This window comes from Harpia harpyja, chromosome 5 (genome assembly GCF_026419915.1).
Source record: "Harpia harpyja isolate bHarHar1 chromosome 5, bHarHar1 primary haplotype, whole genome shotgun sequence".
Taxonomy (NCBI): domain Eukaryota; kingdom Metazoa; phylum Chordata; class Aves; order Accipitriformes; family Accipitridae; genus Harpia; species Harpia harpyja.
The window spans coordinates 48,053,474-48,074,483 of record NC_068944.1 but is presented as its reverse complement, the minus strand read 5'-3'; the positions used below and the strand labels follow the sequence as shown (position 1 = coordinate 48,074,483).

The 21,010-nt window shown below is 36.1% G+C and overlaps 1 protein-coding gene across 5 annotated transcripts in view; it reads left to right on the top strand.

Annotated features, from left to right (window-relative positions):
• Positions 1–19,872, top strand: part of SNX16 (sorting nexin 16) — a 29,654-nt gene extending 9,782 nt beyond the window's left edge. For 4 of the 5 annotated variants that reach the window (XM_052787463.1, XM_052787465.1, XM_052787466.1 and 1 more), the window contains exons 4-8: positions 4,801–4,949; positions 10,680–10,749; positions 15,352–15,488; positions 17,682–17,798; positions 18,086–19,872. In XM_052787463.1, the coding sequence (XP_052643423.1) occupies positions 4,801–4,949; positions 10,680–10,749; positions 15,352–15,488; positions 17,682–17,798; positions 18,086–18,191 (579 nt within the window). In that variant the 3' untranslated portion in view covers positions 18,192–19,872. The remainder of the gene's footprint in view (positions 1–4,800; positions 4,950–10,679; positions 10,750–15,351; positions 15,489–17,681; positions 17,799–18,085) is intronic. The other variant, XM_052787468.1, reaches the window with a different exon arrangement.
• Positions 19,873–21,010: the final 1,138 nt, after the last annotated feature.

Sequence of the window (21,010 nt, the reverse complement as noted above, 5' to 3'; positions counted from 1 at the left end):
TTAACTCTTTAATAAACAGTTGTATCCCCTGCAAGGAAATAGAACTGGGGGCCTGTATTCTCTTGCATGAATGATCCAGTAATTATTCAGTCCTTTCCAGTGCAACAAACTCTTTTTTCATGATAAAACTGAAGTTTCATGAACATTGGAAGTTCTTTGTGTGTTGGTCAGTCTTCAGTTGCTTTCAGTGTCTTTGAAGCTAACTGTGAAATATTATATCAGATCTTTAAAGCTGAAGACACAGATGCCAGGTAAATAGGAGTTCTGGGTCAGCAGCTTAATGTTTTTAGAACATTTGAAAGCAAAAAAATATTTGTCTAAAAAGCAGAAGTTTTTTTAATTGGTAAATAGCATTTGGCTATCCCATTTAGCATTATTTCTATAGAAGCATAAAACTAGAAAAACAGAATTACACTTTTCTTTGTCCTGCTGTCCGTTCCTAAGAATAATCTTTCATTGCAAGTTCAACATATTTTCTGCTATTATGTTCTTTCATGTTCGAACCTGTAACTTTTTAACACTACCTTTTTTTACCCATAGTAGGGGATTTTTTTGTATACCTTTTCTTCTCCTTGGTTCAATGTGCCTAAACAACTAAGAACTTAATTCTGTTGAAATTTTGAATATGGACTTGAACTTGGCTTGACCTATTTGGATATCTTTTAGGCTACCTTTAAAACACCAGTGCTGTCTAAAACTACCACAAACTGTTGAATGTGAATTAGTTTAGAGATTTCTTTCTGAAGACATTTCTGTCTTTTAATTCAGTCTATCCTAAATTAAGGAGTGTCTTGGTATTGGCAAAAGCCTTCTTTTGAGATGATGATGTTCTGGGGATTTCAACTCAAGTTTCAGAAATCAAGTCATACAACAGTTTGTATTTTGGTCAGCTATGTCAGATACAGGTCAAGAACTGGCTTACATGCATTGACTTTCAGTATGGTTATCAGCAGTTTGAAAAACTGAAATGCCACAGGTATTTATTTTAGAATAGATACTTAGATTTGACAAGTGAAGGCCTTAGTCTTTGCAGTTAAATCTTTGACAAAAATGTCTGGCTTCTAGCACAATTTATAGGTATTAGGATTTCTGTTTAGAAGGAGGAACTTTATTCTTCCCTTGGTTCACTGACTGAAGCTTTTTCATCTTTCAGTATATATCTAAACTTTTATTATGCTACTATTCTGTAATTCTCTAGAAGTTTCAGAATTATATGTTTCAGTTCCTGGAGCTGGCATTTCTGTGTTATAAAAACCATAATGCCTTACGAAATGAAGAGTAAATGGTTATATGCATGCATCAGTTGTTCAAAAGGCATGGGGCAACATGTGCCATTCCTTGTTCTCTGATGGCAAATATAGACATGAAGTTGCATGCATGTATAATTTCAGGATTTTCTATACCCTGTCTCCTAGAAATCCAATATAAACAAGAGAAATATACTATCTTATAAATCCTTTTCTCTATCATCCTTCTTGAGGCTGGTGGCAAATTATTGATTCCCTGAAATGGTATTAGAAACTTGGCATTAAATGCCAACTGAATTGAATAATCAATCACTGTGTGAATCAGTTTGAAGTATTAACAGAGAGGGAATGGCTTTTCAGGAAGACCAGGTAAAGACAAAAGAGCAGTATGTTTTGTACGTGTTGGGCATATACTTGCTTGCAAGTCCAAACTGAACTGAGAGTTGGATTTTGACAGTTGCTAAAAATGGAGAAAACGTGAGAATAGCAACAGTGTCACAATGGGGACATGTAGATAAAATCAGGACTAGATGAATGAATGCAGCTCAGCTAACTAATAGAAGCAGCAAGTGAACTTAGTAATAGCATGCTTTATTGCCCTGATCTCTCAAAGAAAATAGATAGCTGTAGGATCCTGGAAAGTGTTTTGTACTTCCACTAGTTTCTGAAAAATTTTTAGCAAGGAACAGCTAATAAAATAGAAATGAATGGGAGTAAAAGATCTCAAAACATGAACTCTCTTTTTATTAATGAAATGAGTAAGTGCAGCAGCAGGTTAAGACTTGAAAAGAACAGATTTCAAGTGTGAGCAACAAGTTCTTTGAGTGTCAAAGCTTGGCACTGAAAAGGTTATCCAGGCAATGAAAAGGTTATGAAAACTCTGTACCTACTGAAAGAAGACAAATAGAAGAGGATGGCAAAGTAGTCCAATATGAAGGAAAGATGAAATATTGCCAGTATGGGTACACAAGAAGCCACATAATGATCTCAAAGTCAAAAGTAATTTAAAAAAAAAATACAAATAGAGATCAGCAGGAGAGTAGCACAGACTTCTAAAGACTAAGGTAGAAGTGCTGATATGCAAGATGGACTGTCACAGGATGTTAAGAGCAATAAGTAAAGTTCTATAAATCATTAGGGACAGAAGTAAGGCAAGGAGGCAGTAAAATAACAGATACATTACTTGAGAGCAAAGTATGGAAAGTGAATAGTGAATGATACAACAAAGACTGAAATATTATTTTTTGCTGTAACATTAACAAAAAATTTTAATCTTAGTGGATGTTGAAACATGACAGAATTTGAGGGGTTAGGAGCAAAGGCTAAAATACAGACATTTGGCTATATGCATAGGCTTTGTTTGTTAAGAACACCTAGTGGATTATAGAAGTACGTGAAGAATACTCTTCAGTCCCCAAAAAATATGGGAAAAGAACTTTGTAAAGTTTATTACTATGCTGGTAAAGAAGTTGAACAAACAATGAAATGGCCAGTCTTAAGAACCAAGAAGTTAACCATTTCTCCCTGAGACTATGCCTCATGTGACATGCATAATCTATCATGTGGTCATGTAGGGGAGAGATGTCTAGAAAAGATGCTGGGTCCAAGCAAGCAATCACAGCCAGCATAACTTGTCTGACCCACGGTTTTTCCTGCTGTGTCTGAGGAGTATTTGAGAAAGAATGCCTCAGGACTGTGCTGTTGAAAATTAGTCTGCTGACAGCAGCTAGCTTTCTCATACTCTCTTCATCCACAAAAGGAGTAATCTGTGGGTAGGCATACTCTTTCCGTAGAAATAAATTACATGATCTACATAACCATACAAGTGAAATTACCATTAAGCAGAAATCTCTGTGGTTGAAAAGCTTTCCCAGCAGTGGTTCTCTGCCTCCTCTCTACAACTAACAGAGGAACTCATTTTGTTACCTTTTCTGGGTTCAGTTCTTTTCAGAGAATAGAACTTAAGAGGGGTTATGGAGCATAGATGATATTTACATATGTGGTATTAATGATAACTTGGTAAGAGATGAAGGAACTTCGGATGACCAAAGATAAACTTAAAAATACCAAGAAGAGTCTAATATCATGATGAAATTCAATAAGAGATGAAGAAAACATACTTAAGTAATTAAATGCAGAAATAAAGAGCAAAGCTTTGACAATAAACCATTCTATAAATAAGAAACTAGAAGTTATCGTGGGCTATTTGAATATACAATACTTGTGGTGTTAAAAAAGCACCATTGTGCTCTGAAATGGTACTTAAATGAGCAAGGGTAATCCACTAATGTGGTTCTTCCTTTAAACTGTGTAGAGAGATTCTAGCTGAAATACAGTTACCTGTTTTAACTTTTTTAAAACTTAATCTGCTGAAAGAGCTATCCATTAGCTTTTTCCATGAGTCCATAAAGAGTAGTTAAATAAATAACGCTTATTGTCAGAAGGCTTAAATTTTGCTGTGCAAGGATCAAGACACCCACTGAAGAATTACCTTGCAGCTATGTAAACATTGAGTGCTAAACTGTTTCCAAGGCAGATTCTGGAATACCTGTCACTGGAACATTCATATGAATATATTGGGTGTATGGAGTACATCTCTGACAGCAGTTGGCTTGATTCTGTCTTCAGAAAAAGATTAAACAATTCTTGTGGCAGTTAGAGGAACATTAGATTTTGTAAAACCTGTTTTTTTTCTTGTTGGCTGTAAATCCTCTTTGAGGCTTTTCTGTGTCAAGCATCTCTTCTAAGAAAAGGCATCTAAAAATTGGGTTTTTTATGAAGGTGTTAATGTTTTTTTGATCTTCCTGCATCTTAGAAAAATAATTGCATTCTTGGACAGGTCCATTGTGGTATAATTTTATGCTTCCATTCACTTGCATATTTCATTTCTGAATTCAAAGAAGAACTCTAGGTATTTGGGATGTTGAGTATACCCCATTACTATTTAAGTAACTCAAAACCACAATTTTGCATGTTAGTACTAGGGTTTGAGCCACATTCATGCATATTGAAATTTTAATATTCTGAGTGTACAAAGAGCTACTCTTTACTAGAAGTATCTCATGCATGTGCTGTAATTCATTCTGCTAGCCCCCCAAAAAGACAAGTTGCAGAGTTGTAGGTCTGTAATGGGCTTTTATATATTTTATTTATATAGTACTTATCCCTGAGTACTTCAGAAGAAACACCACTGAAATGCTTGCTCATCTGAGACTTTTTACTTACATACAATTTTCTTACGTTTACTGTCTCAAAGGCATTAAATAGCAGACTCAGAGACATTAAATAACAAAGCAAAGTTTTTCATTCCTATGTTTATATGGTAAATTTGAGAGGTCATTGGCATAAGGCAACACAGCAAGTGACAGAACTGTGTCCACAATTTATGCTATAATTTGGATTGTACTTTTGGTTGAGACTTACCTTGTGCTTGAACTTAACAGAAGACAGAAAGATCCTGTAATTCTGAGTAAAATCAGTGCCTGTGTCAAATTCAGTATTTCATCAAAACTCTTTTTTTCATGGTTTTCTTTGGCTTTGATTTCTATTTCAGCTAAAAGATATGTTTCCGGGCTTTCGGTTGGCCCTTCCACCAAAGCGCTGGTTCAAGGATAATTATAATCCTGACTTCTTGGAAGATCGACAGTTGGGACTACAAGCATTCCTCCAGAACCTAGTAGCTCACAAAGATATTGCTAACTGGTACGTGATTAAACTTTGCCTGTGGATTTGGATGGTGGTTTTGTGTCCAAATTCCTCATATAGGTTCCTAGACTCTAGCAGCGTACCTTTGAGCAACATAGTAAGGAATTTCATTAACGTTCATGTTGTGCATTTGCTCATTATGTGAATTTAGTGTCCTATTAAATTAATCCCATCTTAACCTAAGCAAAAATGGGAATTGAGTATTTTGAATTGTACACGCTTAACTACTAACTAAAAGCTGTAATATTTAAAGTGTTAGACTAATCCCATGTTTACTCCTAAAACATTACTTCTGTGTGCTGAATGCAGAATTGATATATTGTTAATTTATATTGAGATTAAATGTTGGGCTTCCATAATGGAAAGTACCTACACTATTATATGATTAGTTCTTAAAATGTGTATTAAACTAAAGGTTTTTAATTTACATGACATGGTAGTAATAGAAGTACCTTTATAGATTGCTGTACATAAGTAAGTGTAAACCACAAATCAAAAAAGGCTTAAGAAGAGTCTAAAAAACATAATGCGTTTAAGCAACAAAGTGCTGAAGTCTTTGAACAATACCTTTTTTCATACAAAGTGGAAGATTCTTCCAAAGCTGGAAGGTGACTAGAACATAACTCTGGCAAATGAAATGTAAAATCATTTTAATATAAGCCAAAAGAGAACTTCAGTAAGCAAGTTGCTAGAGGCAGAGCAGTTGGTTCTAAAAACCTTTTCCAACACCAGAAATAAAAAAGTTGTGAGGTTGCTGTAGCAGAGATTCTTTGAGGAACGAGTCTGAGGAATTGTCTTTGTCTGAAACTTCATTAAAAACAAAGAGTAAGAAATTCTCTAGAGGAAACAGCATTCCCTCAAGAATTTTAAAGGAACTAAAATGTAAAATTGCTGAGCTGTGGTGTGAGACCATACAATGCTCATATCTACTTTTTACTAGAATGGCTATTATTACATTTGGCACATTTTTTAAAAGGCATTTGACTGCTGAGTCTAGAAACTAGAGATTAGTAAGTAAGTCTGACTTCTGGTACTGCTCATAATAAAAAAACTAAAGTGGTAAGCAGGTAAATACAAATAATACTTGGAAAAGCAATAATGTCTTTTGCAGAGGGAAATCTAACAAGTAGTTATGAGTGAGCTCGTATAAAATGGTTGAGAGGCAAGGGGAAAAGGATTGATGGAAATTTAGGGGTACTATATATGGAATGTTGGATCACAGTTATGGACACTGGTGTTCAGAATATCTGGGAATTACCGGGAAAAGGGAATGAACAATGAGGTCATGAAGTATTGTAGAAGAATCCTGAGGCACTGAGTGACTAACATAAATTTTCACATCATGAAGTACAAAAGTACATACGTACAGAATCATAAACTCAATTGTTTTTCACAGCCTGGAAGATAACTATTGGTATTGATACAGTTTTCTGAATCAGTTCAGTATTCAGCAATAGTCAAAAAGTTGCATGAAAATTGTTGAAGAGGAATTTGAAAGGAAAAAAAAAATATGTTATTGCTGTGGGAATCTGAATTGCACTTCCACAGAGTCCAGTGCTAAAACACAGCATTCAATTTCAAAGGAGGGTCTGCTCAAGTACAAAGAAAGCAAGCGAAACCAGATGAAATGACAGACAAACTTCCCTGCAAGAAGAGTTCTGTTTGGTTTAGTCTGTCATCTTGGGAAAAGGCTGGCTAAACAGGGTGTATGAAATCATCAAGGGGATAGGGAAGAAGGTGAGTAAAGAATGTTAATATTTTTGATGATTCATAGTCATGTCTTTATGTCACACTGAGTTGCGAAGCTTTGTTGTGAGATGTCAGAGACAGAAAACTTAAATGGTTTCAAGAAGAAATTGGGATCAACCTGTGAGTTTCTCTGTCAGTGGCTATTAAACATGATTATATGGGTGAAATATGTGGCTGAGCAGTCTAAGAACTTCCTGATTATTAAATGACACAATAATAGGTGTGCCAAAAAAAAAAGGAAAAAAGAATTGTTCCCTAAATGTCACTTATGTTATGCTGCTGGAGACAGACTAGTGAGCTGGATGGACTTCTAGTCTGCTTGAATAGATCAGAAGGCTTTATGCCTCATGTTGTTGCAGCTAGTTTGGCATTTCAGCAAGCTTGTTTATATCTTGATAATGGTCCATATTGGACAAAGTAGTGTTTGTCATAATTTAAGGCAAAAAACCCCAAAACATAACTTTTAGACTTCATCACTCATCAGATACAAAAGGGAATTTAAATATTTGTGGAATCAGTTTGTATTTTGGTTAATGGACAGATAGTTAACTGAAATGTGGTTTTGAGGAAAACTCATCTTGGTTGTGTAAGGTTCTGCATGAAGATTAAGATTTTAATAAACTTTATAGCTTAGTGGTATGGCTTATGTTCTAATGTTTGGATCTGTGGAAGGTCTGGATTCCTCAAGAAGTGATTAAAACTGGGGAGATTTGATCTGTCTGACTTTTTTTTTTTTTTTACCCACTTATCAGAGAATAAAAGTTTGTATTAATGGAAATTAATATTTGTACCTTACATGAGCAGTGGTGAGCATCTGACCCTGTTTCTTCCTTAAAAGCTCACCACTTCTACAGTTTTGCAAGGAAGTCAAACTGCTTGGGTCACACCAAAACCAACTGAGCCTTTTCTCTTTCCAGAGAGGTCTCTTTCATTTCTCTTTATGCACTATATTATCATTGAGACACATTGACAGTGGGAAATTTGCCCTTCAGGGATAGGAGACCTCATTTGGTATACCTATTTTTTAATAAAACTAGATTCACAAAGTAGTTTAAAGATAAAATATAGGATGGTATGCGGGTGACTAATTAGTCTGTGGTGTATGGATTTCTTCTCGTATTTTGCCTTGTATTGAAGATTCAGTGAAAGATCAAATTGAAATCCACCCGTAGAGTTTAATGTGTTCAAGAAAATTTCATACAACCCATGAAGCGGGAGAAAGAAGAGGTAACCTGCTAAACAGAAGTGTCATCTGGCTTTATATAGATGACACAGCTCTCCTCTGCCTCCACCCTGTACAAGAAGCAGCTTGAAAGGGAGGAACTCAGTCAGCTGTTGAGTCTTGTCAGGGATCGCATGTGCCACACTGCCCCTTGCTGCCCTTCTTAGTGCTGGTGTACGCTGGCATTGCTGCCTCTCTTGAGAAGGATGTCAGCTAGCATAGGAGCAAAGAAAGAAGCCACGTACAGCAATCTGTTGCATGATGTAGAAGATTTCTATGATACTTTTAAGGCAGAATTTTCTCCTATTTGTTAGATGAAAGGAAGAGGCGTAACACATGGAGGGGAGAGCAGGGTCAAAGCAGACTCTCAGAGTAAAGCCAGGCTGCAAATGAATGTTTATGCCATCAGGTGCATATTTTAGTTAAAGAAACAATGCTTTTGGTGACCTGTGGCTTTAAGTTTCTTGCCTGCCTTATGTAAAATAATGAATATAAAGGTTTCTATTTTAAGAAGTTTTGAAAACTATAGAAAAGGACACAGTTTTCTGCCAGCAGCTGTAGGGAGAAGAAAAATGGGTTTGACCTGATGTAAGCAGATGATATGTGTAGATTGGATACTTTTGCACATTTATTTTTCTGAGTATTTCCTTTTTCACTCACAAGCTTTACTGCATGTTATGCCATTTTAATGTTACCTTTCAATAACATAATAAATTTACTAGCAAAATTTAGAAAATAAATACTTTTAAAATATGTTTGAACTGAGCTATGTAAATAAAGATGAAGATATTGGAAAAAAAATGGTGAGCAGAAGTGTTCCCACGTAATGAATTCTTCTGCGTTGTGCTGAATGAACTCACATATGCCTAACTTTCATCTTTATGAAAAGAACAATTCAACCATTAAAAAATGGACTTGAGCTTCATGTTGGAAAAGTGTCACTTCAAACAGATTAAACTATCTGGAGAGTCAAAAAAACAACCCTGCTCTTCTCCTTGAAAATGTACTTTATATGCCTGAATAACTTTTCATTTGGTTTGAGGTTATGTTTTCTAATAATTTAACTAATGACTTCTTATCATCTATCATTTTTTGTGCTAATTGGAGTGATAGTCTTGGTTTAAGTAGCAGAAATTGTCTATTATTTATTTGAGTACGTGGGAGAAGCTGTTTTAATAGTACAGGTTTAGGCTATGGCTTGCACAGGTCATGGATTGATGAACGTAAACCAGTGGAGAGGGCTTGAAAAAGGAAGGTTTTATCACATTTGTCACATAGATTCAGTAAGAAAAGGAAATATCATGATTATAGGAGAAATTTTTTCAGGTTGCTGTAAAGGCTGATGAGGTGAAAGTGGGTACAAAGACAAGAATTCTTACCAACCATTGGCCAAAAATAGCCACCTGTATCTTCACGTGTGCAATCAGCATTCGAAAACAGGCTTACAAAAATCCAGCAACAAAATAAAGGTTCAGTGTGTTTTAGATAAATATTCTTCAGAGCCTTTCTAAAACTAAAAGTGATGGCATAATCTATGATTAGTGTTTGCTGAAAAAACTTCTTTCCCCATGTTGCTTGCTAAACCTGAAGCTGTTTAGATTAGTAGCTGGGTAAAAGAAGTTTCCTTTCTTGTGTTTGTACTTTGCATCTGCCTCAAATGCAGAGAATGAATGGAAGGTAGAAAACTACTTGCTTTTGCCCTCACCTTCCCACAGGACTTAGGTGGGAGGAAGAGATGGTGAATTAGTTTGGATTCACATCTTCCATTTTTGTGCATTCATTGCAGTGGGAGATGATTTAAAGATTTGTAGTAGTGAGTGCAAGCACAGAATTGCTAAGTTACTTCTTGCTAATTAATTGTGAATACAGTATTCTGATTGGAAGTTACTTATAGACGATTGAATACAACAGAGCAGGAAAGGTGGGTGAAGGGACATATTTGGAGATGTTGAAGAGTTCTGTGAGAAGTAATCTAAACTTGGAAGATAGAATGAGCAAGATGCTCAAAATACTCTATAGTAAACCACAGGATTGCACTTACTTCTTTCTTCTGGGCTTTGCAAAACAATGCATAGAGGGGGATGACAACTGTTACAGAGTTTTACACAATTAAGTTGAATGCATTAGTTCAAAATGTGTGTTTAGAGGTGCTATGTAGTATATATCCAAGGCACATTAACCTTGTCACTGCTTATTCTTTTATAACTTACTATTCTTTTTATATATAGATATAAAATTATATACTTTGTGTATACATAAAAATTATATACTGCATATATGTCAGTGGATTATGATCTTAGCAAAATGCAGACATGTAAGGGTGTTTCAGTACCCATGCGTAGTTTCACTGAAGGAATCTGTGTATGGATTTTAGCAGCATACTTCTTCATCCATCTTTTAATATTTATTTTTCACCAGGAGAATTTTTCAAACCTTTTCAATACCAAAAGGCTAAACTTGCTTGCCAGTTGTCATGTAGCAACAAATTTGAAAAATCATGTTCTAAATTGACTTACTCGCTGTTTGAAAACTCTTAACTGTACTTGTGCAACTTCTTAAGTCACATTTTAAATACTGTCCCTGGTTTGCACGTACAACTAAGACTTAATAGTTTGTTAATGTTATTTTGAATACTTCAGAGTAAATTTGATGATGGATGTTTGTGTCCCTTGAAGAAATACTGCCTTTGTATCATCATATTTAAGTATTGTTGCTTTTTGTGCACCAAGTAATTCATTCTCTTTTATTTGGTAAAGCCTTGCAGTGAGGGAATTTCTTTGTCTGGATGATCCTCCGGGTCCTTTTGACAGTCTAGAAGAAAGCAGGGTAAGTGCTATGTAGTGTGATAAAAAGAGAGTGCAAAAGGCAGTGGTGGTTGTTAGGATATTGTAAAATCTGCTGAAACAGTATGGAATGAAACATTTTTATTTCTGTTCTTTCACAAAGAATTGCAAATGGCTGTATTTCTAAAACTGACACAGTCTGATCACTGGTAATTTTTGACTGCTGTATTTGATCCCTGTCCCAAGGTATAATCTATTCTTTTTTGCCTTTTATGACCAGTGGATGAAATTTGTTTTTAAGGCAACTGCTGAATATAAGGAGAGTTTTTGTAGGTTTACATTCAACATGCTGTCACAATGCGTACACCTGAGACTTCAGGTCTTGCAGTAAAATGTTCTTGCTATGAAATGTAATAAAAGGATTAATTCTGACCACAAAAAATACTGTTCTTGCAGATAACTGAGCAGTGTCAAGTAGTGTTGTAAAACAGCAGCCTTTCAATGTGCATATGAGCACATTGAACAAATAATACTGTATGCTGCAGCCTATTTTATTAGAAGTATGTTTCACTGGCATGCAGACCTATATACCAAGTCTGTCTAGAAAAGGTTGTCTTAGTTTTCGTGCTTTATAGAATAACAATGTGTTTTGGAATTGCACATACATTATTAATGCTGTAGAAATTATAAATGGTAAGCGATGCTTCTTCAACTAAATTTGTATTTGCCAGTTTGTTTTGTGTGCAAGTGGGAGTGCCTTGGCTCTTGTTACATTACTATGTGCATTAAAGGATTTGGTATGTTTTTTGTGTTATGAGCTCATATTTGATTTCTGTACAATCACTTTTCATCATGGCTATTTAAGTTGATGAAAAGTAATAAAAAATGCAGGAATTATTTGTTCAGATAATGAATTAAGAAATTTAGTGCTGCCTTCGTAGAGATTTTGATCATTCATGCCATGGTGAAGTCTCAGGGTTATTCTTTCACCATAGGATTTTAGGCAAACTATTAAAATAGCTGTGCTGCTGTAGTTTTGGCTATTAACCATTTCTGTGAAGTTGGTCAGGCACAGTTGTCATAAAATTCTGGTCTCCAAGGGATACCCCTCTTTATTACAGAATGGTTGAAGTTGGAAGGGACCTCTTGAGATCATCTAGTCCAACCTTGCTGCTCAAGCAGGGTCAGCTACTGCAGATTGCCCAGGACAATGTCCAGCCAAGTTTTGAGTAATCTACAGAGGAGACTTCACAATCTCTCTTCGCAACCTGCTCCAGTGTTTGATCACCACCACAGTAAAAAAAAAAAAAAAAAAAAAAAAAAAAAGTGTTTTCATGTGTTCAGATTGAATTTCCTGGTTTTTAATTTGTGCCCATTGTCTCTTGTCTTGTCGGTGGGTGCCACTGAGAAGAGTCTGGCTCCTTCTTTGTTCCCTCCCATCAGGTATTTATACCCGTTGATAAGGTCACCCTAAGCCTTCCCTTCTTGGACTGAAGAGTCACAGCTCACTCATCCTCTTATTGCATGAAAGATGCTCAAGTCCTTTAATTACCTTTGATTATGATCTTTGAATCATGAGCCATGGGGTCCTGATGGACAACAAGCTGGAGATCATCCAGCTCCCTCAGCACTCATGGGTGCAACCTGTCAGGCCCCATGGACTTACACATGTCCAGTTTAAGTGCTCCCTGACCTGATCCTCTTCCACTGAGTGTAAGTCTGTCGTGCCCTTCCTTGTCTTCTCCTCTGGTTGTTGAAGTCTGGGATTCCTGAGGCTGGTCTTACCAGACAAGACAGGCAAAGATGGCATCGAGTACCTTAACATTTCCAGTGTGATTTGTCACAAGTTCTCCCACTCCATTCAGCAGTAAGTCCATGGTTTCCCTAGTCTCTCTTTTGCTGATTATGTATGTGTAGAATTCTTTCTTATTTCCATTCACGTGGCCTTGCCAGATTCGGCTCCAGGTTGTCCTTCACTTTCTTAACCCTGTCCCTGCAAGATGGGACAGCAGCCCTATATTCCTCCTGGGTCACTTCTCCATGCTTCCAGTGCTTGTAAACTTTGAGTTCAGTTAGGAGTTCCTTGATTATCCATATGGGCCTCCTGCAACCTTTGCTTGATTTCCTTCTTATTGAGATGGACCTTTCTTGAGCTTGGAGGTGGTGATCCTTGAATATCAACTAGCTCTTCTGGTCTGCTCTTCCCTCCAGAGTGGTTTCCCATGGAGTCTTTCTTCCAAGGAGATGTCTGAAGAGATTGAAGTCTGCTCACCCGAAATCTGTAGTTGTGGTCCTGCTTTTTGCCCTGCTCCTGCCTGTTAGGATCCTGAACTCCTACGTATCAGAGAGCAACTATATCCATCCCTTGCTTTTGTTAACTATGCCCAACTACAGGGCAAGCGCTGTGGTTCACATACTTATTCCTGGAGTTCATTTTTAAAGGTATCTCAAAAATCACTTCTGTTTCACCTTTCTGCTGTTACTGTTGTGATACAAAGCATTGCAAAAAAAAAAAAAAATCTTCTATTACTGTTTTCCTAATAATGGAAAATACGGATGTCCTCTATTTGTTTTATGTCCATTCTATTATTCCAGTTCAGTAAGGACTTGCCAAAACATATTTATCTTTTTTGGGAGGGGTACAGGTACCTCCCCCATTAGAAATTGTTTAGGCCTTACAGAAACTTAATCACAGAAATGTAGGCAAAATACTCACTAAAGCAATCTTTTTTTTTTTTTTTTTTTGTCATATCCTTGGTAATTGTTTCCACAGGTCCTTTCCTAGCCATCAGTGTTTCATGATCCACTGAAGAAGGAAACAAGCTCTCTTGCAGCTGGCCTAGTTCTGTTGCCCTTTCAGAACTTACAGGGAAAATTGGTCCCACCTGGGTGTTAGAACTGTACCAGACTCCAGGTCTTCAAGGAGCAAGATGTCTCATTACACACAGTTCCCTGATAGGTCTTTCTCAGCTTTGGTTCACCTTTCTGCTATTATGGCATCCTTCAAAATATGTTGAAGTTTTCTTACTCAGTTGTGAAGAGTCACTCCCTTTCCTTGGGCAGCTGATACACAGATTGCAGCTAGAGATGATTTTTTCCAAATGTTTTTTTTCAGATCTCATATAGAACAATGAAACAGTTCACAACATGTGGAGTATTTTTAGTTTTTCTGTGAATAGGGAAATTTGCATGTGCATAAATCTAAAGGTAGACATCATATAACTTAGTTACATTTTTAAGGAAATAATGGCCAATTTTCAGCTAGGCCACCAGCAACCCTGAACAATTTTACAGGATACACTAGAATTAACTTAATTGGCTTGGATGAAACAGGATGACTGCTTAACTGGAGTGATTGCTAAAGCAATCACTAAAAATGCTGTGTGAAGAATGAATTGCATGCCACGTGTTCTCGGCTCTAGTAGATGTGAATAAAGCTGTGGCTTAACTGATGATTGGTCTTCAATGCCTGTCAACCAAGATAAATTTGCTATCTGAGACAATAAAATAAATTAAAACTCTTTGCAAAAAAAAAAAAATCAAATGGTTATTGGATTAAAAAACATTGCATTTGTTTGAATTGTATAATTACAGGAAGATACAACATTTTAAAGAACTTGATAAGTCTGCTTCAATTAAAGCAAAGAACAGTATATTCTTGATGTTTGTAGCCCATTTTAAAACTTTAGGAAAACAGTGTTTCAACAGCATTGAACAACAGTTCTTAACTGAGCTCATATAAAATGTTTATATTCAGAGGATTCCATGAAATAGTGGTTAGGTGCATGTAATGTTAAGCCAAGAAAGCCTCCTACGTAGGTTTCTTATTTAGTGAGAACATGTAAATTATTAAATCAGAATTGCACATTACTGTTGGTAGATTTGCTCTTTCCAGTAATAGATCAACAGGCTCTGTGCCAATGCTTCTGTCACTTCCTGCATTCAGCAGATACTGCATTATACGTTGGCTCTTCACATTAAGGTTTGATGAGATTGCTTGCTGTCAGATTCATCAGGGTGGACTATATATACATGTCATGCTCAGCAGAGTTATGGTTGTCGTTAGTGTTCTTAGCATTTCGTTAAACTTTTTCAAAATGTTCTTGTATTGGTCTTCCAACTCTCACAATTGTCATATTTGTAACAGCTATTTGGTACAGAACTGTACGACTTTGTCTTTATCCTGGGTAAGGGAAGAACATGCAGTTTAGCCAGATATTCCCAGCATCTTGGGAATAATTAGATACTTTGAAACTGACTTCCAAGTCATGTGAAAGCAAATCTTATATGAGGGGAAAGGGGAGTAGGGAGCTCAGCTGATGTCCCATATAGGCAAAAAGGTTCAAAATTAGGGACTGTGTCAAAGGAAAGAAACCTCTTTCTGAAATCTCCTGTGAGACAAACAAATGATGCGATAAAAGCATTTGCATTGTAGTTTAGCGTAATAAATTTATTCTTCAAAGCAAAGCAGCATTGTTTTATTAAGGACAGAACTCTTGGGTTTTTTAAGTTTTTGTAGCTCTATGGTAATCAATATAAAGAACAGCAGCTACAATTCTATTACAGCTTGATATTTCTGAAAGAAAAATCAATAAAGGCAGTCCACTGAAGTTAAATGGAAGATGTTCTTAAATTTGTCTCTTAGGCTTTCTGTGAAACTCTGGAGGAAACAAATTACCGTCTACAAAAAGAACTGCTTGAAAAACAAAGGGAGGTTGAATCACTGAAGAAATTGTTAAGTGAAAAGCAACTTCATATAGATGCTATTGAAAGAAGAATTAGGTATGTAGAAATTTTATGGGGTTTAGGAGTTTCTTTTCATGAAGCCATTTTCTCACAGGCACCAGCTTTAAATGTACTCGTGGAAACACTTTGCCCCTCATAACCACACATAAAGCGATTTTTTTCAGTGGGCTCTTTCTCGTATGCTAGCTAACAAGCTGTTGTTTAGTACAACTGACTGAGAAAGTGTTGTGCCATCTTTTCCCTCTAAAGTAACTGCAGTTACGTTTCATAGTCCTTTAAGTCCTGTAAAGATAAGGCAAAGATTCTCTTCTGCTTTTGAAATGTTGGATATGTGAAATGCCCTGCTAGAGATGAGAGCAGTGGAAAAACTTCCACCTGTACTCAAAGCTTTGACAGACCATAGTGATCAAGTGATTATATGTCTGTATAAATGTCTTTAATTTTGTTCTGAATTGCTTGGGTGATATCACAGACCGTCCATTTAAATCTAGGAAAAAAATGGTGGAGTTTTATTACAAACTTTGTGGCGCCTGTCTGCTAAACTTTGTAGCACGCCCAGCAGAGTTGATGTTGGGCTATTCAGTGTCCTGATAGACCTGCTGAGTCAGTCATTGTGGGGTTTCCTTAGCAAAGGAGTAAATTCCCATGGTCCCTTTAGAAGTTATTTTAATACTGCTTGGGTTGTTGAGTCTAGCAAATCCAGGTTAACTAACAAATCACATCTTTGGATATAAGGTTTAAGTGAACTACATTTGGAAAAGGATTTAAATGGAATTGTTGTGGCTTATTGAAAATTCTGATCTGAATACCATATTCAGTTTGTCACGTACTCCTGAAGGCACGTAATTACATTTGAAAGATGTTTTCCCTGTTTGACAAGAAAGTTCTGACTACTGCTAGCTTAAACAGTGAAATAGCCAATAAAAATTAAATAACTCGTATTTGGCTAAAACATCATGATAGGAAATTCTGTGTGACTAAAAATAAAACAAGAAGGCATGAGTAGCAAAAATGGATTTTATCTTTTAGTGCTTTCCCTGAAGACATTATTTTTTTTAACACACAAACGCCCTGCCAGTTTCCCAGATGTTTAAAATTATTGAAAGTCAGCCAAGTAGTATCTGAAGTATTAATGGAGAGTAACTCCTGTGATTTTTTAGTTGTAAAAGTTAGCAAGTAAACCCATGACCTTGTTTAAGAAATTCAGCATGTCTGATGGGAATTGAACCCAAAAGAAATGGGGTCTGTCTTTGGCCTTGTTGAAGTGCAATTTTGATCTGATGGCCCAACAAGAATTCAGCATCTTCTGCCTTTACGCTTGGAAGGCCAGGTACCTAAAATGTATGTGAGGTAGGAGGGGACAATTGGACAAGGCATCAGACTTGTAGGCCTTTACATGTCATGCTGGATTTGGCCCAAACATAGGCCAATAAACATGTTAGAGAATACTGCTGAGGTATTACTTGAAATGCGTGCATTAAAATAAAACTATAGAAACAATAGTAGTTGAAGTAATTTAAAAACAGGGTGAAATAATAGTAGTATCACTTTCAACACAAAATTGTTCACAAGCTTTTCTTTCCAATTCAAGTGGCAGCTTTCAACACTAAATTGATATATGTTTTCCACACGGAGCAATACTTAGGAAACAAGTTTTTTTGATAATTTGACATGACCGTATTCCCATTTGTAGCCAGGCTAGTCAGACTGCCAGCTCGTGTTGCTGTTAAGAAAAAATTACTACCTGTCTCATTATCATTAATGGGAAAATGTATTGCTCTGAAATGTAATATGTGACCCTAAAGTTACAATGAGAAACTTGGGAAAGTGTTGAAGAAATCTATTTATCATCCTGCCTGTCTTCTGACTATGTTTTGGTTATAATCCTTGTGCCTTTTAGGCAAGATGTGTGTGGCTTAGATCATCTGCTTGTAATTTCTTACCTGAAGTAATAATCAGTCCTCTGGGACTTGAATTTTCTAAAACTACTAAATTGTGATGCAACCAGAGGATTGAATTAGTTTAGGAATAAGCAGCTGGAGCAAATAAACTGTTTGAATAGCTATCCAGTGCAAGCCCTGCATCTCTGGAGTAATAAAAGAAATGGGGCATGTAGGAGTGAGATTGATAGGTTCCCAGAAACTGCAAAGTTTAAAATGAAACAAACAGCTCTTCAGTGATGAATGTTTGCTGTATGGATTGGTGGTACTCTGTTCTTATTTGTTGTAGGGATTTATCTTTAGGAAAAATGACTCGTCAAATGTCAGGAGAAGAAAGTGAGTGCAGTGGTGAGGTGGAGTCTTCTGCAGTAGAAGCAGACCAGGGTACCCTGGGTGAGGACAGCTGGTAAATACTATTATTTTACTTATAACATATTTAAGGCTTTTTTTAAGTATGTTTTTAAATGTTTGGTCTTGCATAAATTCAGAACAGCTGAGGAATTCAGCATTTTATTGCACCTCTCTGTAGCTATCCCATGTTTCATAAAGGCCCTCAGGATAGATAATTTTAGATGTGGAATAAGTGGTAAGTTGAACAAGCTTTGTAAATGTTTTGTGGATTGCTGGCATAAAATGACTATGGAGAATCATATTAGTTTCCATTTGACAAAGCTTATTGATCTGTTGTTGCAGCTCAGATAAGGAGAACCATGAGGCATGCTGGAGTGGCTCTTTGGCTGAAAATTCTGTACCAGAAATTGAAGTCGCTGAAGTAGCGTATACGGCTGATGAAGAATAGATCGGTAGCAGCTGCTATTACCTGGGAAAGGTTCACGTTTGGGACATACTCTGTGGGTAGGGGCATAGAGTAGCTGTGAAGAATTTACAGCAAAGAGCAAGAATGCACATATTGAATGTTTACATAAATCCTTACAAATTATTAACGTAAGAAATATAGCCAGTGCTGCTTTGATTTCAGTTTTTATCTAGCCTTTATATATTTAATATATTAAAGTTTAATAAGGGCTAAAATCAGCTGAAGTTTAGATAGTGTACATACACAATTTGGCTGACTTTCCTAGCAGAGTGACGAAAGCTTCACATTAAATCACCAAACACATTTAACTAGCGTGTCATATGTTGCCACTGATGTGACACATTTGAAGTGTTCATCTGTTTGGTATTTGTGTTTTCATATTCTTATAGCCATAAGTTAATGCTTGTTGAAGTAAAAATGGACTCTTCTTACGTTTCCTGAGAGTGTAGAATGTGTTGTTTTTAAATTATAAAGCTGAAGAATATTTCTCTGGAAATTTTAATGCAATGCAATAGGAAAACTTAGAGTACCAAGAGAAAAGTACTTACGCAATGGGATTGTAGTTGGACATTTTAAAAAAAAAAAAAAAATGGTCATTTTTGCTGAAGGAACTAATATGAGACCCCCAAAACACTGTGTATTTTCATCCCAAGATAGCATGCTGTAATACTTTTTGTTCGGTAATGCTGCTTTTAAAATCTGGGATACCTTTGCTATATACCCATGTAACAATAAAAATCGGTGAGTTTGCCTTTTACTTGGAACACTACCTCTTACCATCTTGCTAATACATTCATGTTTGTTCAGAAATATTCCAGATTATATGGACATGGTTGAAAGACTTGTAAAGAAGCCATATTTTTTCCTGCACAGTTCATAACTAGATTGAATCTAGTTGCAATGTATTTTTGTTTCAATATATTGTATACATGGGGATATTGCTACATATGTTCTATAGCCTATTTTTCAAAATGTATTACGACAGGAGATGCACTTTATAATTAAGACTCCATTGTGCCAAGTTCAGTTGGCTAATTGGTTGAGAAAGGGGAGTTGCAGGGAGATGATTATGTAGTGCCTTTTTGTATTTTACATGTTCATTACTGCAGAATTTTGCTACAGTGCTCTGTGTCAGCTCTGTGGAATCTTTGATGCAGCTTGTTTCTGTTCTTCACTTATTTACTGGAAGTGCCTTGTTTTATTCTGCTTTTCCAATAGGAAGAATGCTGTTTTGTTTTAAATCTTTTTTTTGCCGTATACCACCCACATCATTGTTTAATGTTGTCAATATGCAGTGTCTTTGTGCTGGAGTTTTCAAAGGGAGCTTTGTACTTCAGGCTGTGCATGCAATGACCTTTATGCAGAACTGTATAAACCTTCCTGGTGAAATAAAACTATGGACAAAACACCTGTCTTCTCTTTTCCATTGTAGAAAAAATGTTCAATGCCTTGTCTAGTAAAAGGATAAAAATACTATTAGAAAGAGACATTTCTTACCTCAGTGATTTCCTACAGTTACTCAACTTTTGGTCTGAGTTCTGTTTGTACCAAAAAATGTGTGCATGAAAATGAATGAGAATTCTGTAATGAGAGACCAGAAAACTTACTGTACTTCTGCTGAAGATTAAAATAAAAAAAGGAACTATTTTTTTTTTTTTTTATATTCTACATGAATCCTCATAGATGTTGAGTGAACTCAAAGTTTTGACACCTTATTGAAAACTCATGTAATCTTTTGTCAGATATCCCTTGTATATTTGAAAAGAAGGTTGAACCATGTATATTGAAACAGTATTAGGTTTGCAACCATAAATGAAATCTTAAAAATCTTGAAAAGGTGCTTGGGTCATACATGCTAGGAATTTCTAAAGTACTTCAGGTAAATCTGCAAATCTAGTCACTAAAGAAAGCATTAATATAATTTACAATTTAGTCATGAGAGGGCAAAGGAATGGAACTTTTGTTGTGCTCTGTCTTTAAGGTTTATAAGATATATTGCTGATCAAAATATTTAGTATTACATGAATAGACATTTTTGTTTAGGGGGACCTTGATTTTTAATTAAACAGAGCTGAAAAATGTGGATTTGTTCAGCAGCCATGTAGTATCACTTGGCCTATGTTCTTGGTTTAATGAATGGTTACCCCACTAAGGGACATGCAGAATTTGAGGAGTACAACCCATGGTGGCCTTGAATATCCTAACTGAGGTGGTTTCCAAGTCTGTCCTATATTTAACTTTTTCTGGTGCGCTTGCTTCCATTCTGGCAATTCATCTATTTTTCCACCCATTTCCTTCTCATTTCACTCACTGCTGCAATTTTAGTAAAGAAGCCAAGTTTCCATTATTTCATTCATGAGAATTTGACAGTGGAGTTCTGTGCTCTTCACAATGAGTAGAGGAGTATTCAAACTGGAATTGTAGCAGAGTGAACTAATTATAAGAATTGCAACCGGTAACACTTTGTTCTTTTCTGTTGTAGTTAAATCACTCCAAAGGTAATTGTCTTAATAGTTCAGGCACTGATTTACAGTGGGTTTTTTTCCCTTAGTTTTAGATTTTTAATACATTGTACCCAGCTGAATCTTACGTGGGGGTTTGCTTTATTTTTTTTTTTTAATACTACATCTTAAATTTAATAATCCTGCAGGACTTTTTATCCTCCAAAGCACTTGCAGTCTGCCCACACCACTTCTCTGCTTTTGATTTGTATACTCGTAAATCAATTAAAATGCTGACTAGTCTTGAATCAAGAATGAGTCCACATAAAACTCCCACTTCATATCTTTCCCACTGTGACA